Genomic DNA, 20690 nt, shown 5'->3' with positions numbered 1-20690 from the left:
AAATACATGAATTTGAAAGTCTGCATTTGAACAGTATTTAAGTATAAGAGAGTCAATGAGATCGCCCATCCCAAGGAGAAAGTGGAGACAGAGAGAGAGAGAGAGAGAGAGAGAGAGAGAGAGAGAGGGAGAAAGAGTGAGAGAGAAGGAGGTTTGGAACAGAGCCTTGGGGATCCCGACATTTATTTGGTATAAAGCAGGAGATGCTGGCAGAGGGTACAAAAAAAGGAATTGCCGAGAGGTAAAAAGAAATTTGGGAGAATGGGTTGCCAAGACAGCAGGTAGAAGAGACTCAGTAGGAGTGGCCAGTTGTGGAAATACAGCTAAGACCTAAGTCAAGACCGGGCGAGAAATGTCACATTGAGTTTGGCAGTTTCAAGGTCAGTTGTGACATGCATAAGAGCAATTTGGGGGAGGACTACAAAGGATTTTTTAAAAAAATCAGCTGTGTAAATGTCAATAAATATTGTTGTCTTCATTACGTTATGCTGTTATGGAAAATTATTCATAAACCTGGTATGAAAACATACTGTGCTATAAATACATGTTCATATTTTTTAACTCCTAAAGAAATGATGTAATATAATTTTTTAACACTTTAAGTAGAAAGGACCATAAAAGAAAACCAAACCAAATATGCGTTTGTATGGACTTAATGGCAGGGGGAAAATCACTTAGGGTTTATTTGATGGCCTCTACTTTTACATTTTGTAAACCTGATTTTTAAAATTGTGTGTGTGTTTAACATGCTCGTTGTATAAAAATGAAACAAAACAAAAAAGCCGTATACGTTAAAAGAAGAAATTTAAAATCCTCAGAATATCATCAGCTAACGTTTTGGCGCTTATGTTTTAGGACTTTTTGTGCATGCATGCATTCATTCATTAACTTATTACACATCTGCCTCAGAGAGGAGAGGAACTGGGCAGGCAGTCAAGGGAGGTTTGGTTTCTTTTTAATGGGAGAGATTGGGGCATGTTTTAAAGGCAGTGCGAAGAAAGACCTAGTTTAGAAAGAGGGAAACGGGATGCTCCTTAGAGTGAGGTTTCTGCGAAGGAGTGGATTTTAAGCACAGAGAGGAGGAATCGTTTTTGATTAGGGGGAAGAAAAGCGCTTTGAGGGGATGGAAAGAAAATACACATACACACACGAACACATACATGTATTTTATTGTATCTACGTGTAGGTACTTTGCTGTATCTACCTGTAGGTAAGCAGCAATCTCCCATCGACACTTGGGTATATATTTTCACTTTACTGCACGAATGGAGCGTATTGTATTTACATGCTTCCTGCGGTGTGAGTGAGTTTGGAACCCGCTTCTTCGCTTATTCTATTGTAACCACTTTCCCCTCGCCGTCGTCCTTCCTCCCCATCATTTTTGCAATAGCTCAGTTTTTAAAGCCACCTTAGAGTGTTGGACATTTTGGCCGTTCACGGTTTTTCACCATCGTCCATGCCTGCACTTAACATCTTGACGGTGAAAATATTTGTAGATATCCAGGATTATTTTCGGAACAGAAATCCGTGCCCGTGGAATTGCTGAGTCAAACGGTCTGCAAAACTCGGTGGATAAAAATCGCTTTTAAACCTCCTAGCCCACCTCAGGTATGCATTCTTTACCTGAGGAGGAAGCAGAGGAGCACAGAGGTTAAATAACTGGCCCAAGGTCAAAAATAATTACAAGTGGCGGATTTCAAAAGCCGCGCGGGGTCATCTTGCTGCAGCAGGGGTAGAATTTGCGATTTAGGATTTTTTTTTTTTTTTTTTTTTTTTTTTTTTTGGTGTGTTTCGGTGGGGGAGGGGCCGGGCGGCAGGGAAGGAAACTTGTGTCGCAGCAAAGAAGGAGGAGGAGGAGGGGCGGGACTCCAGTCGGATCGCAGCCGGCAGCGGCGAAAGAGGCTGGGCCCGGGGCTCGGCGGGCTCCCCAGCCTCTGTGCGGGGCGCCTAGGAGGCAGTGAACTCCCTCAGGGAGGTCCGGGCCGCGGGCCGCGGGCCGCGAGCCGCGCCCGGGCGGTTGCCAAGGGCCCGTCCCGTCAGCGGGGTTAGTTGCTAGGACCTCCATCTTGAGGCCGGCGGCCGCGGCGCCCCCGGAAGGGGTTGCCGAGCGGGGCATTCACTTCCGGTCTGGGGCCTGCGGCGGCGGCGGCGGTGGCGGCGGCGGCGGCAGCGGGTCGGTGTAGAAAATGGCGCTGGTGCAGCGGCTCGGGCCTCTCCCCGCGGCGCTGCGGAGGGCTTGAGGCTCGCGAGCCTCACTCGCCGCGCCCCACTTGCTCCTGCACTTTACACACATGAGGTGAGCAGGGCGGGGGCCTCCCTTCGGGCGGGAGGAGCCTGGGGCGCTGCCGCAGGGCCCGCGACCGCGGGCGGCGGCGGCGGCGGGCGTCCCCGAGACCTCGGGCCTCGACGGGGGGGGGGGGGGGCGCGAGGGCGCCGCTGCGGAGGCCGGGCGGGAGGCCCGAGGGGCCGCGCCACGCAGCTGGGGCCGGGCCGGGGGCTGCGGCTCGCCCGCGCAGCCCGCCCGCAGTCCGGGCTGCAGCCCCGCAGCTTTGTGAGCACCCCCGGGCTCCCCTCCCCTCCCCCATCCGCCCCGGCGCGAGCCTCTGCCGCAGCAGCTCCGTTTTCACGCGCATCTCTCTCTCCCTCTCTCTCTCCCTCTCTCTTCCCCCCTCCTCCTTTTCTCTTGCAGAGAATTGGAAGCTAAAGCTACCAAAGACGTAGAAAGGAATCTTAGCAGGTAAGATGGGCGAGCTTCCGTCTGTCGCCCCATTAATCGTGTATTTGCACACTGGTTCGCCCTTTCTGGGTTTAGAAGTTCCCCCGTGTCATTTTCTTTCGCACGCAGGGAATAGGCAGACGGGAGAAGAGGCCGGAGGGAATACTGGATGGAGGGATTGCGGGGAGATGCGTAATTACGCGTGTGTTCTTTTCTTTGGGAGAGAAAAAAAAACAGCGAAAAGCAATTCTTGTAAACTTAGTTAAAGCATTCTCACCCTTTTAGAATTTAATTAGGGGACTTGTGCATTAATTACTATTGTAAATGGTTGCAGGCATTGTGTGACTCATGATTGAGGCGGCCCTTATGGCGGGCTGTCAAACTGTTTTGGCTTCCCCGTTATTACTTTGTAACTCAAATTGTTGCCTTTATAAGAAGATACTATGTTCGCATTTTTTTTTTTTTCGTCCAACACATTGTAGTCAGGCGGATTCTGTTGCACTGGAAACAGTTTTGCCCTTGAACTTGAACAAGCATAAACTGCGTTTTGTTTTCTTTTGAAACTAGGTTTATGTCTGTGTTCGGTGTGTGCTCTTTTTATCAGCTGGTGGAATAATTAAAAATTTGTTCCCAATGCGTGGTTATCATTTCTATTGGGCCTGAGTGCTGTTGCACTGGTAACTTAAATCATCACCACAAAGGGATTTTTTGTTTTTTTAAACGTTGCCTTTATGGAAATGTTTAGCTTTATTGAGCCATAATCGCTTAAAGCATCAGAGCATTGCACTGTATTTAACTCCTTTTCACATCCATTTCCTCAGTCTTTTTTTTTTTTTTATTTGCCATTTTCTTTTGAATCCTATTGAGAGACTCAGAGAAACTTCTAGATTAACCTTATCAGTGAGCACCTTTCTTTTTCACTTGGCCAGAGTAAAGTAAAATTTCTCCTGTCTCAGGTCTTAATGGAGTTTGTCCTTGACAACTGTAAGTTTTAGGTTTATGTTATGGTGAGGTTAATAACACGGAATTCAAATCATGTGAATATTTTTCACCACATAAACTCGTTCCAAATTGCTGGTCTTTTGAGTTTTGTAGATAATTAGTCTGTTAAGGTGATCATTAAAAAATCTTTTCAGTTGGTGAGGGTGGGCGTCATTGGCTTACTAAATAAGAGATCTTCTGTTATAATTATGGGGACTGGTTAAAGGAAATTAAGCCTGACATCTCTGACTAAATATCTGTCCTTTGGACATTTAATAAGTTTTGTTGTCAAAACCTTTAAAAAAAAAATGTTAAGATATGAAACCGTGAAAGAAAACAGGTTGAATTTTCAGCAGCAGAAGGGAGATTGGAGTCTCTTTCTCCTTCCTTTTTTGCTTTGTCAGGTAACTCTATCAGTATAATTTCTATGGAGGTTTTCTGGGGCTTAATTAAAAATTGCCTCTACTGTGGGTGTAATTTTCATACGCTATTCTAGTTGGATAGAACTTAGAGTCTCTGTATGAGCTATGTATCAGAGTTTGAATCCCGGCTCTGCCACTTGCAATATGACCTTGACTCTTGGCAAGTCACTTAGCCTCTCTGTGTAATCTATAAAACAAGGGGTTCGGGCCAGCCAGTTGCTAAGGTGTGTTAGGCCCCTTGGGTTGTATAGAAAGGAGTCCAATGTGACGCTTGGCAACAGAGAACTTGTTCAATCCGGTAGGAAGACTGTAATATGTGCACAAGTAACTAATACAAGGCAGATGATGTAGAGGTCAGGCCACCATCTCCTGCCATACTTGAAGATGGAAAAGGAAGGACGAGTATCAAGGAGGTTACAAGGCAGCATGTACTAAGGACCGTGAGGGGGTAGTGTTGCTTAAAGGTTAAAAGTGTTCCGAGGGGGGAGAGGTGCGATTAGGCGGGCAAATGCTTTCTGTCAACTCCATCTCTGTGCTTCCTTTTTCCCATATAAGGAGAGTGTGTCTGTCTGGAGGCATTTGTGCTCTCCCTAGGAAATCCAGGCATTATCCTGTATTCCTTTAGCAAACATGTCTTCAGCATCTTCTGTGTTCCAAACGCAAGGCTAGGCACCTGGGAGGAGAAGAGAAAGAAGTAGCTTAATGTACTGAATGCGTACTCTGCCTGGCACACTCTTCTCAAGACTTTACGTGGACTCCTCTCATCCCTGGGTCACTGTGTGAGGTGGGTGCCAGTGGTCCTGTTTTACAGGAATATTCCTGCTCTGAGACAAAGGAGGCCACACCACTTAGTAATTGAAGGAGCTGTCAGGCTTTAGATCATGTCGTATCATCTGTTACTAGAGACATGGTTCTTTGCCTTGAAAAATTCGAAAATCTCTCTGAGGAGGCAGAGACACAGGTACATATAATACTTCCAGACCAGAGGTTCTTAGTCTGGGCTCTGTTGATGTTTTGGACCAGATAGTTTATTATTGTGAGGTCTGCCCTGTGCATTGTGGGGTGTTCAGCAGCAATCTGCCTGTAGTACCCCCATCCAGGCGTGACATTCAGAAACGTCTTCGTTGCTAAATGTTCTCTGGGGGGCAAAATCACCCCCACAGCTGAGAACCACTATTCTAGATCTTCATGTTCCCCAAAGATAACCAAACATGCAAATTTTTAATGTTAAGTTAATTTTAACGTGTTTTAGTACTGTGGAAGTCCAAATGTTACTGTGTGTACCCCTGTTTTGAACCCTCCAGTCTCTGAATGTCAACGTCGTATTGCCGTTCTTCGTTCCCTCTGCCAAGTGGTAGATCCTCAAGACAGCGTGCCAGGTAGCAAGCGAGAGTTAGAATCAGCACAAGACAGAAATTTCGTTTACTTACCCGGAGTAAACTATAGTCCTTTCACAGTTGGCCATTAAAATGGTCCCTTTCTGTGGCACCTGGGTGGCTCATTCGGTTAAATGCCCAGCTTCAGCTTAGGTCATGAGCTCATGGTTCGTGGGTTTGAGCCCTGCGTCGGGCTGTGCCGACGGCTCGGAGCCTGAAGCCTGCTTTGGATCTTCTTGTGTCTCCCTCTCTCTCTGCCCCTCCCCTGCTCACGCTCTGTCTCTCAAAACTAAATAAACATTAAAAGAATTTTAAATTGTCACTTTATGTCAGTATCATGGGCATTGAAAAGAGGAAACTGTAACATCTAGATGGGGGTGGTCACATTGGAACAGAACTTTAAAGGATAGAATCACTTTTGAAAGGCAGAGAAAAGGGCAGTGTGAGAACAACAGAACTGAAGGCACAAAATCCAGGAAGTACAGGGAATTTTGAAATAACAGTGGGTAGTTTGGTTGGATTGGCATACAAGAGCAGGGACGGATGCAGTATTAGGTTGAGGACTTTGGGCATAGATCTTTCAGTAGTGTGGAGCTATCATACGCTCTTGGGGAGGGTAGTGTGATACGCTAGAATAATGGTAATTTGTGATGTGGGCTGGAGGTGTGGGAGGCCCGGATTACAGCGGTGGTAGAAAAGGCGTGAGAGTGGGAGATACTGAGGAAGCGCAATATGGGATTTGGCAAGTAACTAACCTGGGTTTAGTTGTGAGAGGGGCCTAGACATACCGGGGTCTCCGTGTTGGATGAATGGGAGATTGACTCAGCCTCTGAACAGAATAGAGGTCAGAACAGAAATAGGAATTTGGTGAGAGAAGATAGTAACTTACATTTTTGAGTTATAAAAAAAAATTTTCGAATGCAACTGATCTAATTTTAAAAAATCTTTTGCAGGCCATAGCCATAGAATCATTGGGTATTTAGAGCTAGACCATGACATCAGAGAGACCAGCCAGTATTCTGAGCCCTTCTTTTTTTTTTTTTTTTTTTTAAATGTTTATTTATTTATTTTGTGGGAGAGGGGCAGGGAGAGAGGGAGACACAAAATCTCAAGCAGGTTCTGTGGAAACAGCATAGAGCCCTACATGGGGCTCGAACCCACAAACCGTAAGATCATGACCTGAGCCGAAATCACGAGTCAAACACTTAACCGACTAAGCCACCCAGGTGCCCCATGACCCCTGTTTTACAGATGAGAAAGCTATGGTTGAGACAGATCTAGTAACGCAGTCAAGGTTGTATTCTCTCAAGTGACAGATCTGGAATTCCAACAGGCCTCTCAGTTCTATCGAGTTCTTGCAGCTGAGCAATATTTTATTTTATATTGCACAGTAAAAAAATGATAACTTTGGTTTCTCCTTTCGGGAAATGTAAAAACAATTATCTCAATGTATTTTGTGCTCATTCTAGTTAATTTGTTATAATGTAGGGTATATCATCTAAAGTAAAAGTTACATGTTTCATGTTAGCTGATTTTCCCCCCCCCAAACCAGCTATTGAATGCCATCATTTAAGAAAATTTGTTAAAGATGCTGCGATGCCATATAAAATAGCATCTAAACTGGGACATTGTTGTCCGAGGCACTTTTGCCTGGGACAGGTGCTCCATAAAAAAAGACTAGGGACGGCAGGAATGAACCAGGATAGCAGGTCTCCCTAGATGAGGTGGACCCTTCTCTTGTAATTCATCAGCCTTTAGCTGCAAAAAAAAAAAAAAAAAAAAGCCTTCTGATTTTTGTTACGCTTTTCTGTTGCCTTCCTGTGATATGGTTTGGAGGCCAGCAAATTCATAATGGTAGGTTTCTTTCTAGTTTAATTTGGCAGCTATGCGGTAAATCAATTGATAGAATAAATGAATCAAACCGTAAGCTTAGTTTAAAAATGCGTAACAACCCTCTGTGGAAAATTTAAATATGAACGTCATTAAAAAGTCTGAGTACTACTCTGTAACCTCTTGTGCTTTTGGCATCTGAAATAAGTCTGCAAGTAATAATTAAAATCCCTTACAGTTCTCTTTTCTGACTTCAAAAGTACTGCCCATGATTGGAGAGGCTAAAATAGAATGTGCTGTATGTATTCTCTTCAGGCTGTCTTTTGATAGGTCTCTCGCTCAAAGTCGAGAAGATGACCTCCCATTTAAAATTTTTAAAAGGTAATTCTAATCTTCAGCAAAATAGCAAGAATAGTGCAGTGAACACCTGTATCTCTTCCTAGGTTTACCCATTATTAATCTTTCGCCATAGTGTTTTATCATGCCAGTTCACGCCTAAGTAAGACAATGTGTACCTCCTAAGAACCAGGGCATTCTGCATAACCATCGCATTGTCATGCACGGGTAAGTTTAACTTTGTTGCAATGCCATTCCGTCCATATTCACATTTTCCCAGTCATCCCACTAAGGTCTTTTTTTTTTGTTTAACGCTTATTTATCTTTGAGAGAGAGCGAGAAAGAGACGAGAGAGCACGCATACGAGCACGCACCAGCGGGGGAGGGTTATAGAGAGAGAGGGAGACACAGAATCCGAGGCAGGCTCCAGACTCTGAGCTGTCAGCACAGGGCCCGACGTGGGGCTTGAACTCACAAACCGTGACATGACCTGAGCTAAAATCAGACACTCAACTGACTTAGCCCCCCAGGAGCCCCAGTAATGTCTTTATAAATATGTTGGTTTCCCTCTCTAAATTCCTTAATCCAGGGTTGCTTTTAGTTGTCTGTAATTTCCTTATGTCAGGAGCACTTCTTTATCCTCTCCTTCCCCTTTTTTGCAGGCTTCAGTTTGGATTTTTCTGATGGTTCCTGTAAGATTAGATTCAGTTAAACCTTTTCGGCAGGAATAGTACATAGGTGATGTGTTGTCACTAGGTCACATCAGGCTCCTTCCCCCACTGTTTTTCAACAGATTAACTGAAAGTTGACCCTGTACTTTTACCTTTATGTTAACTCAGTGTTTCTTTTCGTTTTCGGATATGCTGACAATTAGTTTAAACTGAGATACCATTTTAAATAGTTGAGGTTACGATAATTACAGGTCTTCATGCTTAAACTGATCGCTTGTAACGATTGTAGCTTTCTTGAAGGGTCATTCTGAAGGTAGCTCCCTAACTGTTAGACATAAAAGTTGCTTGTTTTCAACTATGACCGGTGATAACCTTGGTAAGAAAATGAAACATAGGGCCTGGGCTCGTGATCTGCTTCCTGAAAAAGGATGCCACCAGAACCGAGATTCTCATCCTGGATTCCACACAGGGATACAGATGGCATGAAGTAGTTTGAAAAATTGAATGTGTGCTTTAAAAAAAAATGGACCTTAGCATTTGTCAGATTTCAAAAGGTCATGGCTCCCCAAAGAGTAAGAGACAGTGTGTTACAGGGAGGGCATCAGGGAGCTGAATAGTCTCAACAAAAAGGGAGATTTTAAGATTCAAAGAGAGAAAGTAACATTTGACAGAGGCCTAGTTTCTCTCTTCAAAAAAAAAAAAAACCCCACAAAAAACCATGGAAGTAAATATAGTTTAAATGTCTTATGAAGGTGGTCTTATTTTAAAAACGATTTGCATACTCTGGGTGTGTGAGTTGGCTCTGAAGCAGAAATCCTAGCCTTTCTACTCTTGTAACTAGGGGAGAGCATTTTGAATTTGCAGTAGTATGTTGTGTGGCAATGACTCAGCTGACTTCCCGTCTCCGATGGAGCCCTCACAACAGATTGAAACCTGGTTAAGGAATTTTATACTTGGAACCTTACAAGATATTTTCCGCAAACAGCAATTGATTGGATTGGTATAGTAACCAACAAGATTCAACCAAGTCACTTATTTTGCTGTTCTTACTAGTGGTTTTGAGTCAGCTAGCATTTACTGAGCAGCTTGACGCACTGATCGTTGAATATTTTTATAATTTTGACATCTGTGTTTTGTTGACTTTGGTCTTTTCTTATTCTTTTGAAGTGTCCCTGCGAAACACAAGGCATTAACGCTGTGTGGTGCTTAAATATGCACCAATCTTAAATGTGATTTTAAGCATGACTCCACTGCTTGATAATTGTCAGAGAAACATGTTTTGCTTAGTATTTCTACTTGTGAAGCTCCAAGTGATGTGAGGTGTATGTGTGCGTGAGACTTTTCCCACATGAAGATAGGAAGGGGCATAGAGAGCATCCTCTCCGCTGCTGCAAGTTAATCGTCCTCAAGCGACAGTTCTGAGCGTGTCCCTCACTATTTAGAAACCTTTCCTGGCTCCCCAGTGACTCTGGAATTTAAGCATACGCTCTTGTCTATGCTCAGCTTATCTCTCTCTTTAGTGTTATCCAATCTATTCTTGCCCTATCCTCAGCTTTTACTGCAAACGTTTCTGTTAGTTTCTCCCTCCATTTTTTAAATAGCAACTTTATTGAGATACAGTTTACATACCATTAAATCCAACCTTGTAAAGTATACAATTCTGTGGGGTTTAGTATATTCATAGTCGTGCAATTATCACAACTGCCTAATTCCAGAACGTTTTTATCATTGCCTAACGCCCCCCGCACCCCCGCCAAAAAAACCCCTGTGCTTTACAGCGATCATTCCCCATTCACTCCTCCATGTTGTAGCATGCATCAGTTTATGGGTGAAAAACATTCCATTGTGCATCTATAACACAGTTTCTCTTTTTTTTTTTTTTGTTTTTATTTATTTACATAATTTTTCCACCCAGTGTAGGGCTTGAACTTGCAACCCAAGATCAAGAGTCGCATGCTTCTCTGACTGAGTTAGCCAAGGCCCCAATATACCACATTTTCTTTATCCATTCATCGTTTGATGGGCGTTAGAGTTTTCACTTTAGGGCTATTATGAATAATGATGCTGTGAACAGTCCTGTACAAGTGTTGGTGTGGCCGTGATGTTTTCAGTTCTCTTGGGTGCCTACTTAGAAGTGGCAATGCTGTGGCAGATGGGAATTCTGTGTTTGACTTTCTGAGGAGCTGCCAGACTGTCTTCAAAGCATCTGCACCAGCTCTGTATGACGATTCCAGTGTCTCAACATCTTCACCAACACTTCTTATTCTTTTTTATTGTTGTCATCTTGGTATGAAGTGGTATCTCATTGTGGTTTTGATTTTTTTATTTGCATTTCGTTAATAACTAATAATGTGAGCATCTTTGTGTGCTTATTGGCCATTTGTGTATCTGATTTGGGGAAATCTCTATTCAAATCCTGTGTCCATTTTAAAATTTGGTTCTTGGGGCGCCTGGGTGGCTCAGTCGGTTGAGCGTCCAACTTCAGCTCAGGTCATGATCTCACAGTTGGTGAGTTCGAGCCCCACGTTGGGCTCTGTGCTGACAGCTCGGAGCCTGGAGCCTGCTTTGGGTTCTGTGTCTCCCTCGCTGTCTGCCCCTCCCCCACTCGTGCTCTGTCTCAGAAATAAATAAACATTAAAAAAAAAAATTTAAAAAAATAAAATAAAATTTGGTTCTTTTTTGTTGAGCTATAAGGGGTCTTTTTTTTAATTTTTTTGGTAAGATTTGATTTTTTTTTTATTTTTTTATTAAAAAAATTTTTTTTTTAATGTTTATTTATTTTTGAGACAGAGAGAGACAGAGCATGAACGAGGGAGGGTCAGAGAGAGAGGGAGACACAGAATCTGAAGCAGGCTCCAGGCTCTGAGCTGTCAGCACAGAGCCTGATGCGGGGCTCGAATTCGCGGACTGTGAGATCATGACCTGAGCCGAAGTCGGCCGCCCAACCGACTGAGCCATCCAGGCGCCCCAAGATTTGATTTTTAAGTAATCTCTTAAAGACCCAAGGTGGGTGTTGAACTTACACAGCCTGGAGATCCAGAGTTGCAGCCTCTACTGAGCCAGCCAGGCACCCCATAAGGGTTCTTTATATATTCTAGATACAAGTCTTGTGTTAGATACACAGTTTGTAAATATTTTCTCCCATTCTGTGGGTTGCCTTTTTTTTTGATGTCCCTTGAAGCACAAAAGTTTTAAAATTCGATATGTCCAGTTTACCGTCTTAACCAAATCTGAGTGTACCATTTAGTGACATCAAGTGCATTACATTCACCATGTTGTGCAGCCAGTCACCACCAGCCGTCTCCACTGCCCTTCTCATCTTGCAAAATTGAAACTCTGTACCTATTAAACAATAACTCCCCATTCTCCCATACCCTCAACTGCCGGCAACCACTATTCTACTTGCTGTCTCTGAATTTCACTGTTCCAGGTGCCTCATATGAGTGGAATCATATGTTTTTCCTTCTGTGGTTGACTTACTTCTCTTAGCATAACGTTTTCAAGGTTCATCCATGTCATAGCACATCAGTCAATTGATTTTTGTATGTTGATCCTGTACCCTGCAGCTGTGCTGAACTTGTTTATTATTCCTACTAGTTGGTGTGTGTGTGTGTGTGTGTGTGTGTGTGTGTGTGTGTGTGTGTGTATTTAGGACTCTCACTCTATATATAACATCGTATCAGTGAATAGAGATGGTTTTATAACTTCCTTTCCAGTCTCGGTGCTTTTTATTTACTTTTCCTGCCCAATTTTTCTGAATAGAATCTACAGTACAGTGTTGAATAGAAGTTGGCAAGAGTGGACTTCTGTCTCGTTTCTCATCTTGGAGGAAAAGCATTCAGTCCTAACCATTATGTATGTTATGAGCTGGCAGCTTTTTGTAGATGGCCTTTATCAGATTAAGGAAGTTTCCCTCTATTTCTAGTTTGAGTGTTTTAACTTGTCATGAAAGGATGGATTTTGTCAAATGCTTTTTCTGTGTCTAGTGAGATCACCATGTCGTTTTTGCCCATTGTTCTATTACACTGTTGTATTACATCGATTTTCATATGCTAAACCAACCTTGCATTCCAGGGACAAATCCCACTTGGGCACTGTGATTAGTACTTTTTATACGTTGCTGGATTGGGTTTATTAGTCTTCTGTTGACGACTTGTGTCTGTATTCATAAGTGTTATTGGTCTGTAGTTTTGATATCTTTGTCTTCTTTTGGTACCTGGTACTTTGGTCTGGTTTGGAATCTAGGGTCTTGAATTGTTGTTCTGGCATCTACCTCATTTTTCATTGTGCTGTAATAATTGTTTTTATGTATTCGGTTCTGTTTTCATTTTGTCTTTTTAATTTTTTTCCATCTTTATAAAGGCAGGATTGACAATTGAAATAATTTCATCCCCACCCCACCAGTGGTTAGCGCATTGCCCTTGTGTGCTGTTGTTTTGTTTTTAAGATACTGAAACCTAACTTTGTGTAAGTCGAATGTGTACAGTGTGCTGATACAATGTTTATATATTGCAGTGTGATTACCACCATAGTGTTAGCTAACACCTCTAATCATGTCACATAATTAGCATTCCTTCTTTGTGCGAACATTTGAGATCTAGTCTTTTAGCAACTTTGAAGCGTATACTACAGTATTGTTGGCTATAATCACTCTTCTGTTCATCAGATTTCCAGAATTTACTCCTTCTAATTGCGGGTTTGTATATTTTAACGACTTCTCCCCAACCCCCCCATTCCCTGGCTCCTGGTAACCACCGTTCTGCTTTGTTTCTAGAAGTTCAGCTTTTTTTAGATTCCACATCAAAGTGATATCTATAGTGTTTGTCTTTCTCTGTTGACTTCTTTCACTTAGCACAATGCCCTAAGGCCCATCTAGTTATTGCCAATGGCAGAATTTCCTTCTTTCTTTCGGCTGAATAGTATTCCGTTGTGTACACACCCACACACATCCCACATCGCCATCATTCACTGATGGACACTTAGGTTGTTTCCATATCTTGGCTATTGTGAATCATGCTGCAGTAAACATGGGAGTGCAGGTATCTTTTTGATATCTTGTTTATATTTCCTTTGGAAATATACCCAGAAGTGGGATCACTGGGTCATTGGTAGTTGTATTTTTAATTTTTTTGTAAGTTTATTTATTTTGAGAGAGAGAGCACAAGTGGGGGAAGAACAGAGAGAGAATCCCATGCAGGCTCCACACTGTCAGGCACAGATGCAGATGTGGGGCCTGAGCTCATGAACCATGAGATCATAACTTGAGCCCAAATCAAGAGTCAGACGCTTAACCAACTGAGCCACCCAGGCGCCCCTGTATTTTTAATTTTTTGAGGAGCTTCCAAACTGTTTTCCATAGTGGGTTCACCAGTTTACATTCCCAGCAGTGCACAAAAGGGTTCCCTCTTCTGCCTGTTCTCACCAACGCTTGTTATCTTTTGTCTTCTTGATGAGAGCCATTCAGAGAGGTGCATCAGGTCTGTTTTCTGCCGTATGTTCTCCCTTCTTCAGTTTGCACCCTTCCTTGTGTCCTAACCTTAGCCTTATTTAGTACAGGATTTTGGATCTCAGTCTTGTAGCTAATGAGGAGTGTACACTTATTATGTGTGTCCATTAAGCACTTTCTCTGCATTACCTAATTTAACCTTCACAACAACCCTTGGGAGGAGGTATAATTTGAGACTTCTCATAAAGGGGGAGATGGAGGTTTGAGAGAAAAGAAACAAGTTGCTTACACAAGTAGATATTGGAGATTGAAGCGCTTAAGTAGGATCGTCCTTATGTAGAATGTGGGTAGAAGAGTGGAAAGAACACATATTTGGTGGTGGGGATCGGCTTAGAGTGTTAGTAAAAAGCAAGGAAGCAGGAGTTTAATTGCAGTGCCCAGTGCTGGGGAGCACAATACAAGTAGAACTGGTTTTTGCCTTCAGAGCAGCAAGTAGTCCTATTTGGAAGAGTGAGATTAACATCTGAAACAGTTAGAAAATGAGCATCGTTTAATTAGAGGTCAAGAGTGAGGTTTGTGTGAGTTGGAAAGAATCCTGAAGGAACTAGTAATTAAGCCTCAGAAGAGTAGAGTTTAGGAGAGTAGTTTAGCAAACCAGGTTTTGGGTCAGCCTTACCCGACTACCATATACCATACAAGTCTCTTAGACTTTCTGATCATTGGTTTCTTTAAGTTTCAAATGGGAAGAGCATCAGTTCTGTGTGTCAGAATTGCAGGTTCAAATAGATAATCTCTCAGAGCACTTGCAGACTATAGGGTGCTTCTGTCATTGTGGTGGGGTGTCTGTTCTCCTGTTTCTAATTTCACCGACTGTCCTCAACCTGAGCTTTTTATTTTAAGGGCTTTAAAAAAAAAAAGTTTATATGTTTAGAGGGAGCGTGGGCGGCGAGGGCAGAATCCCAAGCAGACTCCACACTCAGCGTGGAGCCCACCGTGAGGTTCGATCCCATAACCTTAGAATCAAGAGTTGGATGCTTGACCAACTGAGCCACCCAGGTACCCCTGAGCTTTTAATTTTAAAATAATTTCAGATTTAGAGAAATTTTACAAGAATAGATCAAAGAATTCTTGAGTATCCTTCACCTGTATTCCTCAAATGCTAACATTTAACCACATTTGTTTTATCATTTTCTCTTTTTACATCTATACTGCTTTTTTTCTGAACCCTTTTAGAGTGACTTGGAAGCATGTTGCCTCTTTAGCCCCAAAAACTTTTATGTAGTTATTTCCTAAAATCAACGACATTTCTTAATAACTGTATAGTACCATTATCAAAATTGGGGAAGTAATATTGGTGCAGGTCTTAAGAGTAAAGCTATAGACCTTACTCAGATTTTGCCAGTTGTCTCAATAATGCCTTTTAGAGCAAATAAAAAACAAAACAAAACTGTTCTCATTGGAGATTCAGCCCAGGAACACAGTTTGCATTTAGTTTTCATGTTCAATTAGTCACCGGCATTCTGGAAGTTTCTCAGTCTTTGTTTTTTAAGACCTTGAAATTTTTTAAAGAGTACAGGCTAGTTATTTGGTAGGATGTCCCTCATCCATATTTGTGTGTTGTGTCCTGTTGGTTAGGTTTTTTTTTTTTTTTTTTATTTTCGGGGCACCTGAGTGGCTCAGTTGGTTAAGTGTCTGACTTCGGCTCAGGTCATGATCTCACGGTTCGTGAGTTCAAGCCCTGTGTCGGGCTCTGGGGTGATAGCTCAGAGCCTGGAGCCCGCTTCGGATTCTGTGTCTCCCTCTGTCTGCCCCTCCGCTGCTTGCACTCTGTCTCTCACATTGTCTCAAAAATAAATAAACATTAAAAAGTTTTTTTCTAATTTTTTTTTTTTATTTTAGAGAGACAGGGAGAGAGAGTGCATGGGAGTAAGGGAGAGGAGTAGAGAGGGGGAGACAGAGGGAGAATCCCAAGCACGCTCGACACCCAGCTCCATGCAGGGCTCGATCCCAAGACTCCAGGACCATGACATGACCCAAGCCTAAACCAAGAGTTGGAGGCCCAACTGACTGAGCCACCCAGGTGTCCCAGGTTATGCATTTTGGGCAGGAATAGCACAGAAGCAGTGTTGTGTTTTGCCTGGTGCATTGTGTCAGGAGGCCGATGATGTTCATCTATGCCGTTACTGGTGACGGTAACTTCAGTTACTTGGTTAAGGTGGTGTATGTCAGGTTTGTAATTGTAAAGTTAGGATTTTTCCTTTTGTAATTAATAATTATATTCTTGGGAGAACTTTGAAACTATGTAAAACATCTTGTTTCTCACCAGGATTCTTGCCTCAGTCAATGGATTGCCAAATAGTGACTTTCCAAGGCCATTATTCTTTCCGTATTTGTTGACATTCTGCTGTAAGATCTTTCCCTTTACCCTGTGCATTTATCCATCCGCGCATTTATTAATATCATTAAGATCTCCCGGATTCTTATTTTCTTTGGTGGATTGTAATCCTTGACTTGAATTATTTGGTGCTCAGATTATGAGGCCAGGGGAAGCCCCCTTCAGGCTTACCCTCTTACTTTTTGAAGAGATCCAGACTCGGTATCACCATCTGGATAATGCATCGCTATCTCTGTCTTATTTTCCCTTCATTCTTTTTTTTGTTGTTAAGTTACTTATTTTGAGAGAGAGCGAGCACTCAAATGCACACACAAGAGAGTGCCAGGGAGGGGCAGAGAGAGAGGAAGAGAGAGAAACCCACACAGGCTCCATGCTGTCAGCATGATGCGCTCAAACCCACGAACCATGAGATCATGACCTGAGCCAAAATGAAGAGTCAGACACTTGACCAACTGAGCCACCCAGGCTCCCCTTCCTGTAATTCTTAACCAGAAGATACGCAGACTCTTCACTGCCACCTGTGCCTCTAAAGCTAAGCTGTCTGTGCTCTATGGTTCAAAATCAGATAGTATCTAGAAATATACATTATTGCCATCCTGATATTTTTTTATTAGTTGGTGTGTGCTTCCAGAATTTCCTTACGCAAATAAAACACAAGGGGATATGTATTTTTATCTCTTCCTATTAACACAAAACATAGTATACTGAATCTTACAGTTTTGTGGTTTTTTTTTCCCAACTAACTGAATACCTTCCAGAATCTTTCATACCAGAACATGGGGATCTTACCTGTTTTATAGCTGCGTAGTATTTCATTTTATGGATGTATCACTTTTATTGCACTCCTTCAGTATGTGTGGCTATTAAACTGCCTGTGACTCTAAGCTAGGCTCTCTTGTGTCACCCCATCTGCTGTCACTTTCTCTGATACTTATATTCCCTAGCCCCTTTTATCTGCAAATAAGTTCTAGTCTTTATTTTATTTTATATGTTTATTTATTTTGAGAGAGAGCAAGGGAGAAGGGGCAGAGAGAAAGAATCCCAAGTAGGCTCCACACTGACAGCACGGACACGGGTTTGAGCCATCATATGGGGCTCAGTCTCACAAACTGAACTGTGAGATCATGATCTGAGTCGAAATCAGGAGTCAGATGCTCAACCAACTGAGCCATCCAGGCGCCCCTAGTCTTCTTATTTTAAAAACAATCCAAAAAACTTCATTTTTATTGTGTTCTCTTTATATCACTGCCAAAGTTTTTGAAAAACTTGTCCAAACCCCTGATTTCATTCTTACCTATTTTTGCTGCATTTGGGTTTCCATCTCTACTATGTGGTGAAATTATTGTTTTGAAGGTTACTAGTGACTTTGTACTGTGTAGTGCTAGACTGGCTTTGGTGATTAATTTACGTGTAGGAGGACGAGGAGGAGAAAAGAAAAGGGAGGGTTGGCAAGCAGATAGAAAAAGGGGAAGCAGGAAGGCTGGGAGAAAATAGAATAGACAGTAAGGGGAAAAGTAGGAGAACAGCATTTTTGGCAGGAGATGTGAAATATATTTTCATAACCAGCTTGTCACATACAGCTGGCTTCTGTGTGCTGATGAGCTGGCTTATGGTAGGTTGCTGACTGGCAGGCTAGTTAGGCCCTGTGGAAAGCTGCCTCCCCCCCTCAGTCTTCTATTCTCTGAAGCAAGATATAACCTCTTGTCCCGTTATAGAATTACCATCTCAACACCAGAACCTCCACTTTTAAATGTTTGCTCTCTAAAATCTGGAGGTATCATCATTAACATGCTTCTCGTCATTCTTATTAATACCATCAACTATTCCAGCGTCTTATGGTTACCTTGGTGTGGTGATCTTTGCTTTTCATTTCCGGTCCACTGCTGTGGCTCAGGACATTGCATATTTACTCTAAGTATTGCAAGAGGCTTGTCACCCTATTTAGCAATTTATTTCCTACTTTTATCTAACTTTTCCTCCTTTTTTCTGAAATTTCCTCTGAGTACTGGTCCCTGAAATCACGATGCTAACAAATCTCTATGCTTTGCCATGTCTGTGCCTTTCTGTCCTCCCTTGCCTGAAAGGCCCACCTCTCTGTCTGTAGAAAACTCTTCAGGATCCTTTAAGATCACCTTCTTGAAGCTTTCCATAGCTGTAACAGCTCGTATGCATGTCTTATTTTCCTAAACTTGCGTACAGCCTCATCAGGCCGTGCGCAGGGCAGAGCCTGCTTGGGATTCTCTCTCTCCTTCTCTCTGCCCCTCCCCCACCCCTCAAAAATAAATAAATTGATTTAAAAAAAATAAAGTCATGTTTTATGCTTAGGTTCTCCTAGTGCGCAGAGACTGCTTGGCTTATAGGACATTTTTATTGGTATAGTGACTAATCATTGTATACGCTGTCACTAAATAATTTTGGGTGCAGAGTCAACTGGGTACCTTGAGGGTCTGCTCCCCTCTGCTTCCCTACTGTACTGTGGAAAATGTGTGCCTTTTAGTGGGATTTTCTTTTTGTTTTTCCAACAAATGATTTAGTGATCTGAATGTTGACCTTCTTTTGACTCGGCAATGTGTCTTAGGGACCTTTCTCTGTAAAGCCATGTTTGTCAGGTGGTCCCCAAGACCACCTTCAGGTTTGATGATTCCCTGGGATCCGGCATCTAGTGGTACTCGTGGCTGTGATTTATTACAGCAAAACTATCAGCAAAGAGAAAAGGCACACTGGGCAAAATCCAGAGGAAACTAGGTGCAAGTTCCAAGAGCTCTCTCCCTGTCGTGTCACACAGGGCATGCTTCATTTTCTAGCACCAAATTGTGACAACATGTGTCAAATGTCTTCCAGGAAAGCTCCTTAGAAATTCAGTGCCCAAGGTTCCTGTTAGGGGTTGGTGACAGAGGTGCTGTCTGCCAACATGTACCAAAATTCCAGATTCCCAAAAGGAAAGCACAACTGTGCCTTTTCAGCATGATCTGTATGGCTTGTACAGTTTACCATTATCAGTTAGGGAATGGTGGGAACCTCTCTGAAACCCAGGTTCCTTGACACCAGCCGAGGGCCAGCCTTTCTAAGGATCACCGTCTCAGACCTGCTGTGTCAACTCTTTCCTGCACACTGTAGAAGTCTACAACCCCCTTTCGTTTCTTAAACTACTGGGTAGGATTCCACGGTAAGAGTACATTATGGTGTGTTTAACTTTTCTCTGTTGATGGGGTTTTAGGCTATTTTGCAGTACCTGTTTTTGTACAGTTTCTTTTTTATGGGCTTAGATTGGAATCTATGGGTCATAACATAGTGACATTTGAAAATTTGATATTAGATACTTATAAATTGTTCACCTGTGGGCTCTATTAGTCCATACTCCCCACAGCAGTTTACAAGAGTATCCTTTGGAAGTGATTACTTTTGGTGATGTTCATGTTGGGGATGTAGGAAAAACGGACCATCAAGCATCAGGAGGAGCAGGACGAGGAAGGGCATTCTTGATCCTGGCTGTGTCCTGCTTGCCATCATGGGCACTCGCCTTACCCATTCTCTTCCTGCTCCCACGACTCCTGTTCTTACACTTTTGCTCCTTCCTCTGTCTCTAATCTCCCTCCATATTGCCTTGCCTTTAATCATTCATGTGGAGGCTTGTAACTTGTTTTTGTCTTTTATTATGGAAAATTTCAAACATACACAGATAAGAACAGAACAAAGAAGCTACGGGCACCCATTACTCAGTTTCAGCAGTTGCCAACGTGCCAGTCATGTTGCACTTTTCTCTTGTCCTTTTTTGGGGGGATGGGGTGGGGCTTGGAGTAGTGAAAGCAAATCCTGGACATTATGGAGTTTTAAACATTTCTTTGGTACTAATTTGTAAAAGTAACGTACCTGTAATGTAACATTTCAAATTGAGATATGCTTTTTTAAAAGTCTGTTTATTTATTTAGTTAAATAATCTCTGTACCAGTGTGGAACTTGAACTCACGACCCCAAGATCGAGTTGCATGCTCTTTCAACTGAGCCAGCCAGGAACCCCTGGGATACACTTTTTAAAAAACTTAATAATTTCCTTAGATACTTGGTCCAGTTGTGAGGTTACTCTGATGTTCCTAGTTCAGGAGGATATTTCCTCGTGACTTTCTCTAAATTCCTATAAAATTGTTCAAGCACATATAAACAGCTTGAAAAAAGTATGGGATAACATTGTTCACATTTTTGCAACTTGCTTTATATATTTATATGTCTACACACACACACACACACACACACACACACACACACACACACACTAACATTCCTAGGGCGGTTGGCATGCTCACTTGGTGGAGTGTGCAACGCTTGATCTTGGGATTGGTGGTTTTGAGCCCCACAGTGGGTGTAGGGATTACTTAAAATAATTAAATCTTACAAAATAAAATTTAAGAAGGACCATTCCTTCAAGTCAGTAAACAGAGCAACTCCTTTTCAATACAATGTGCTATGCTAACCGAGAGGATAGCCATTTCTTTGTTGATAGACATTCAGTTTCCGTTGTG

At 42.6% G+C, this 20690-nt stretch overlaps 1 protein-coding gene across 13 annotated transcripts in view; it reads left to right on the top strand.

Annotated features, from left to right (window-relative positions):
- Positions 1–1767: 1767 nt before the first annotated feature.
- TNRC6A (trinucleotide repeat containing adaptor 6A) overlaps positions 1768–20690 on the top strand; it is a 99693-nt gene continuing 80770 nt past the window's right edge. For 6 of the 13 annotated variants that reach the window (XR_006212490.1, XM_042971854.1, XM_042971845.1 and 3 more), the window contains exons 1-2: positions 1768–2296; positions 2690–2737. Coding sequence is in view for 9 of the 13 variants with exons in the window: in XM_042971854.1 (XP_042827788.1) it covers positions 2292–2296; positions 2690–2737 (53 nt within the window). In the remaining 4 variants the exon portion in view is untranslated. Of the gene's footprint in view, positions 2297–2689; positions 2738–6684; positions 7890–20690 lie in introns of those variants that run through there. The other 7 variants (XM_042971846.1, XM_042971852.1, XM_042971851.1 and 4 more) reach the window with 4 other exon arrangements.

Source organism: Panthera tigris, chromosome E3 (assembly GCF_018350195.1).
Source record: "Panthera tigris isolate Pti1 chromosome E3, P.tigris_Pti1_mat1.1, whole genome shotgun sequence".
Taxonomy (NCBI): Eukaryota; Metazoa; Chordata; class Mammalia; order Carnivora; family Felidae; genus Panthera; species Panthera tigris.
The sequence above is the reverse complement of the archived record's forward strand: the minus strand, read 5'-3'. Positions and strand labels throughout refer to the sequence as shown.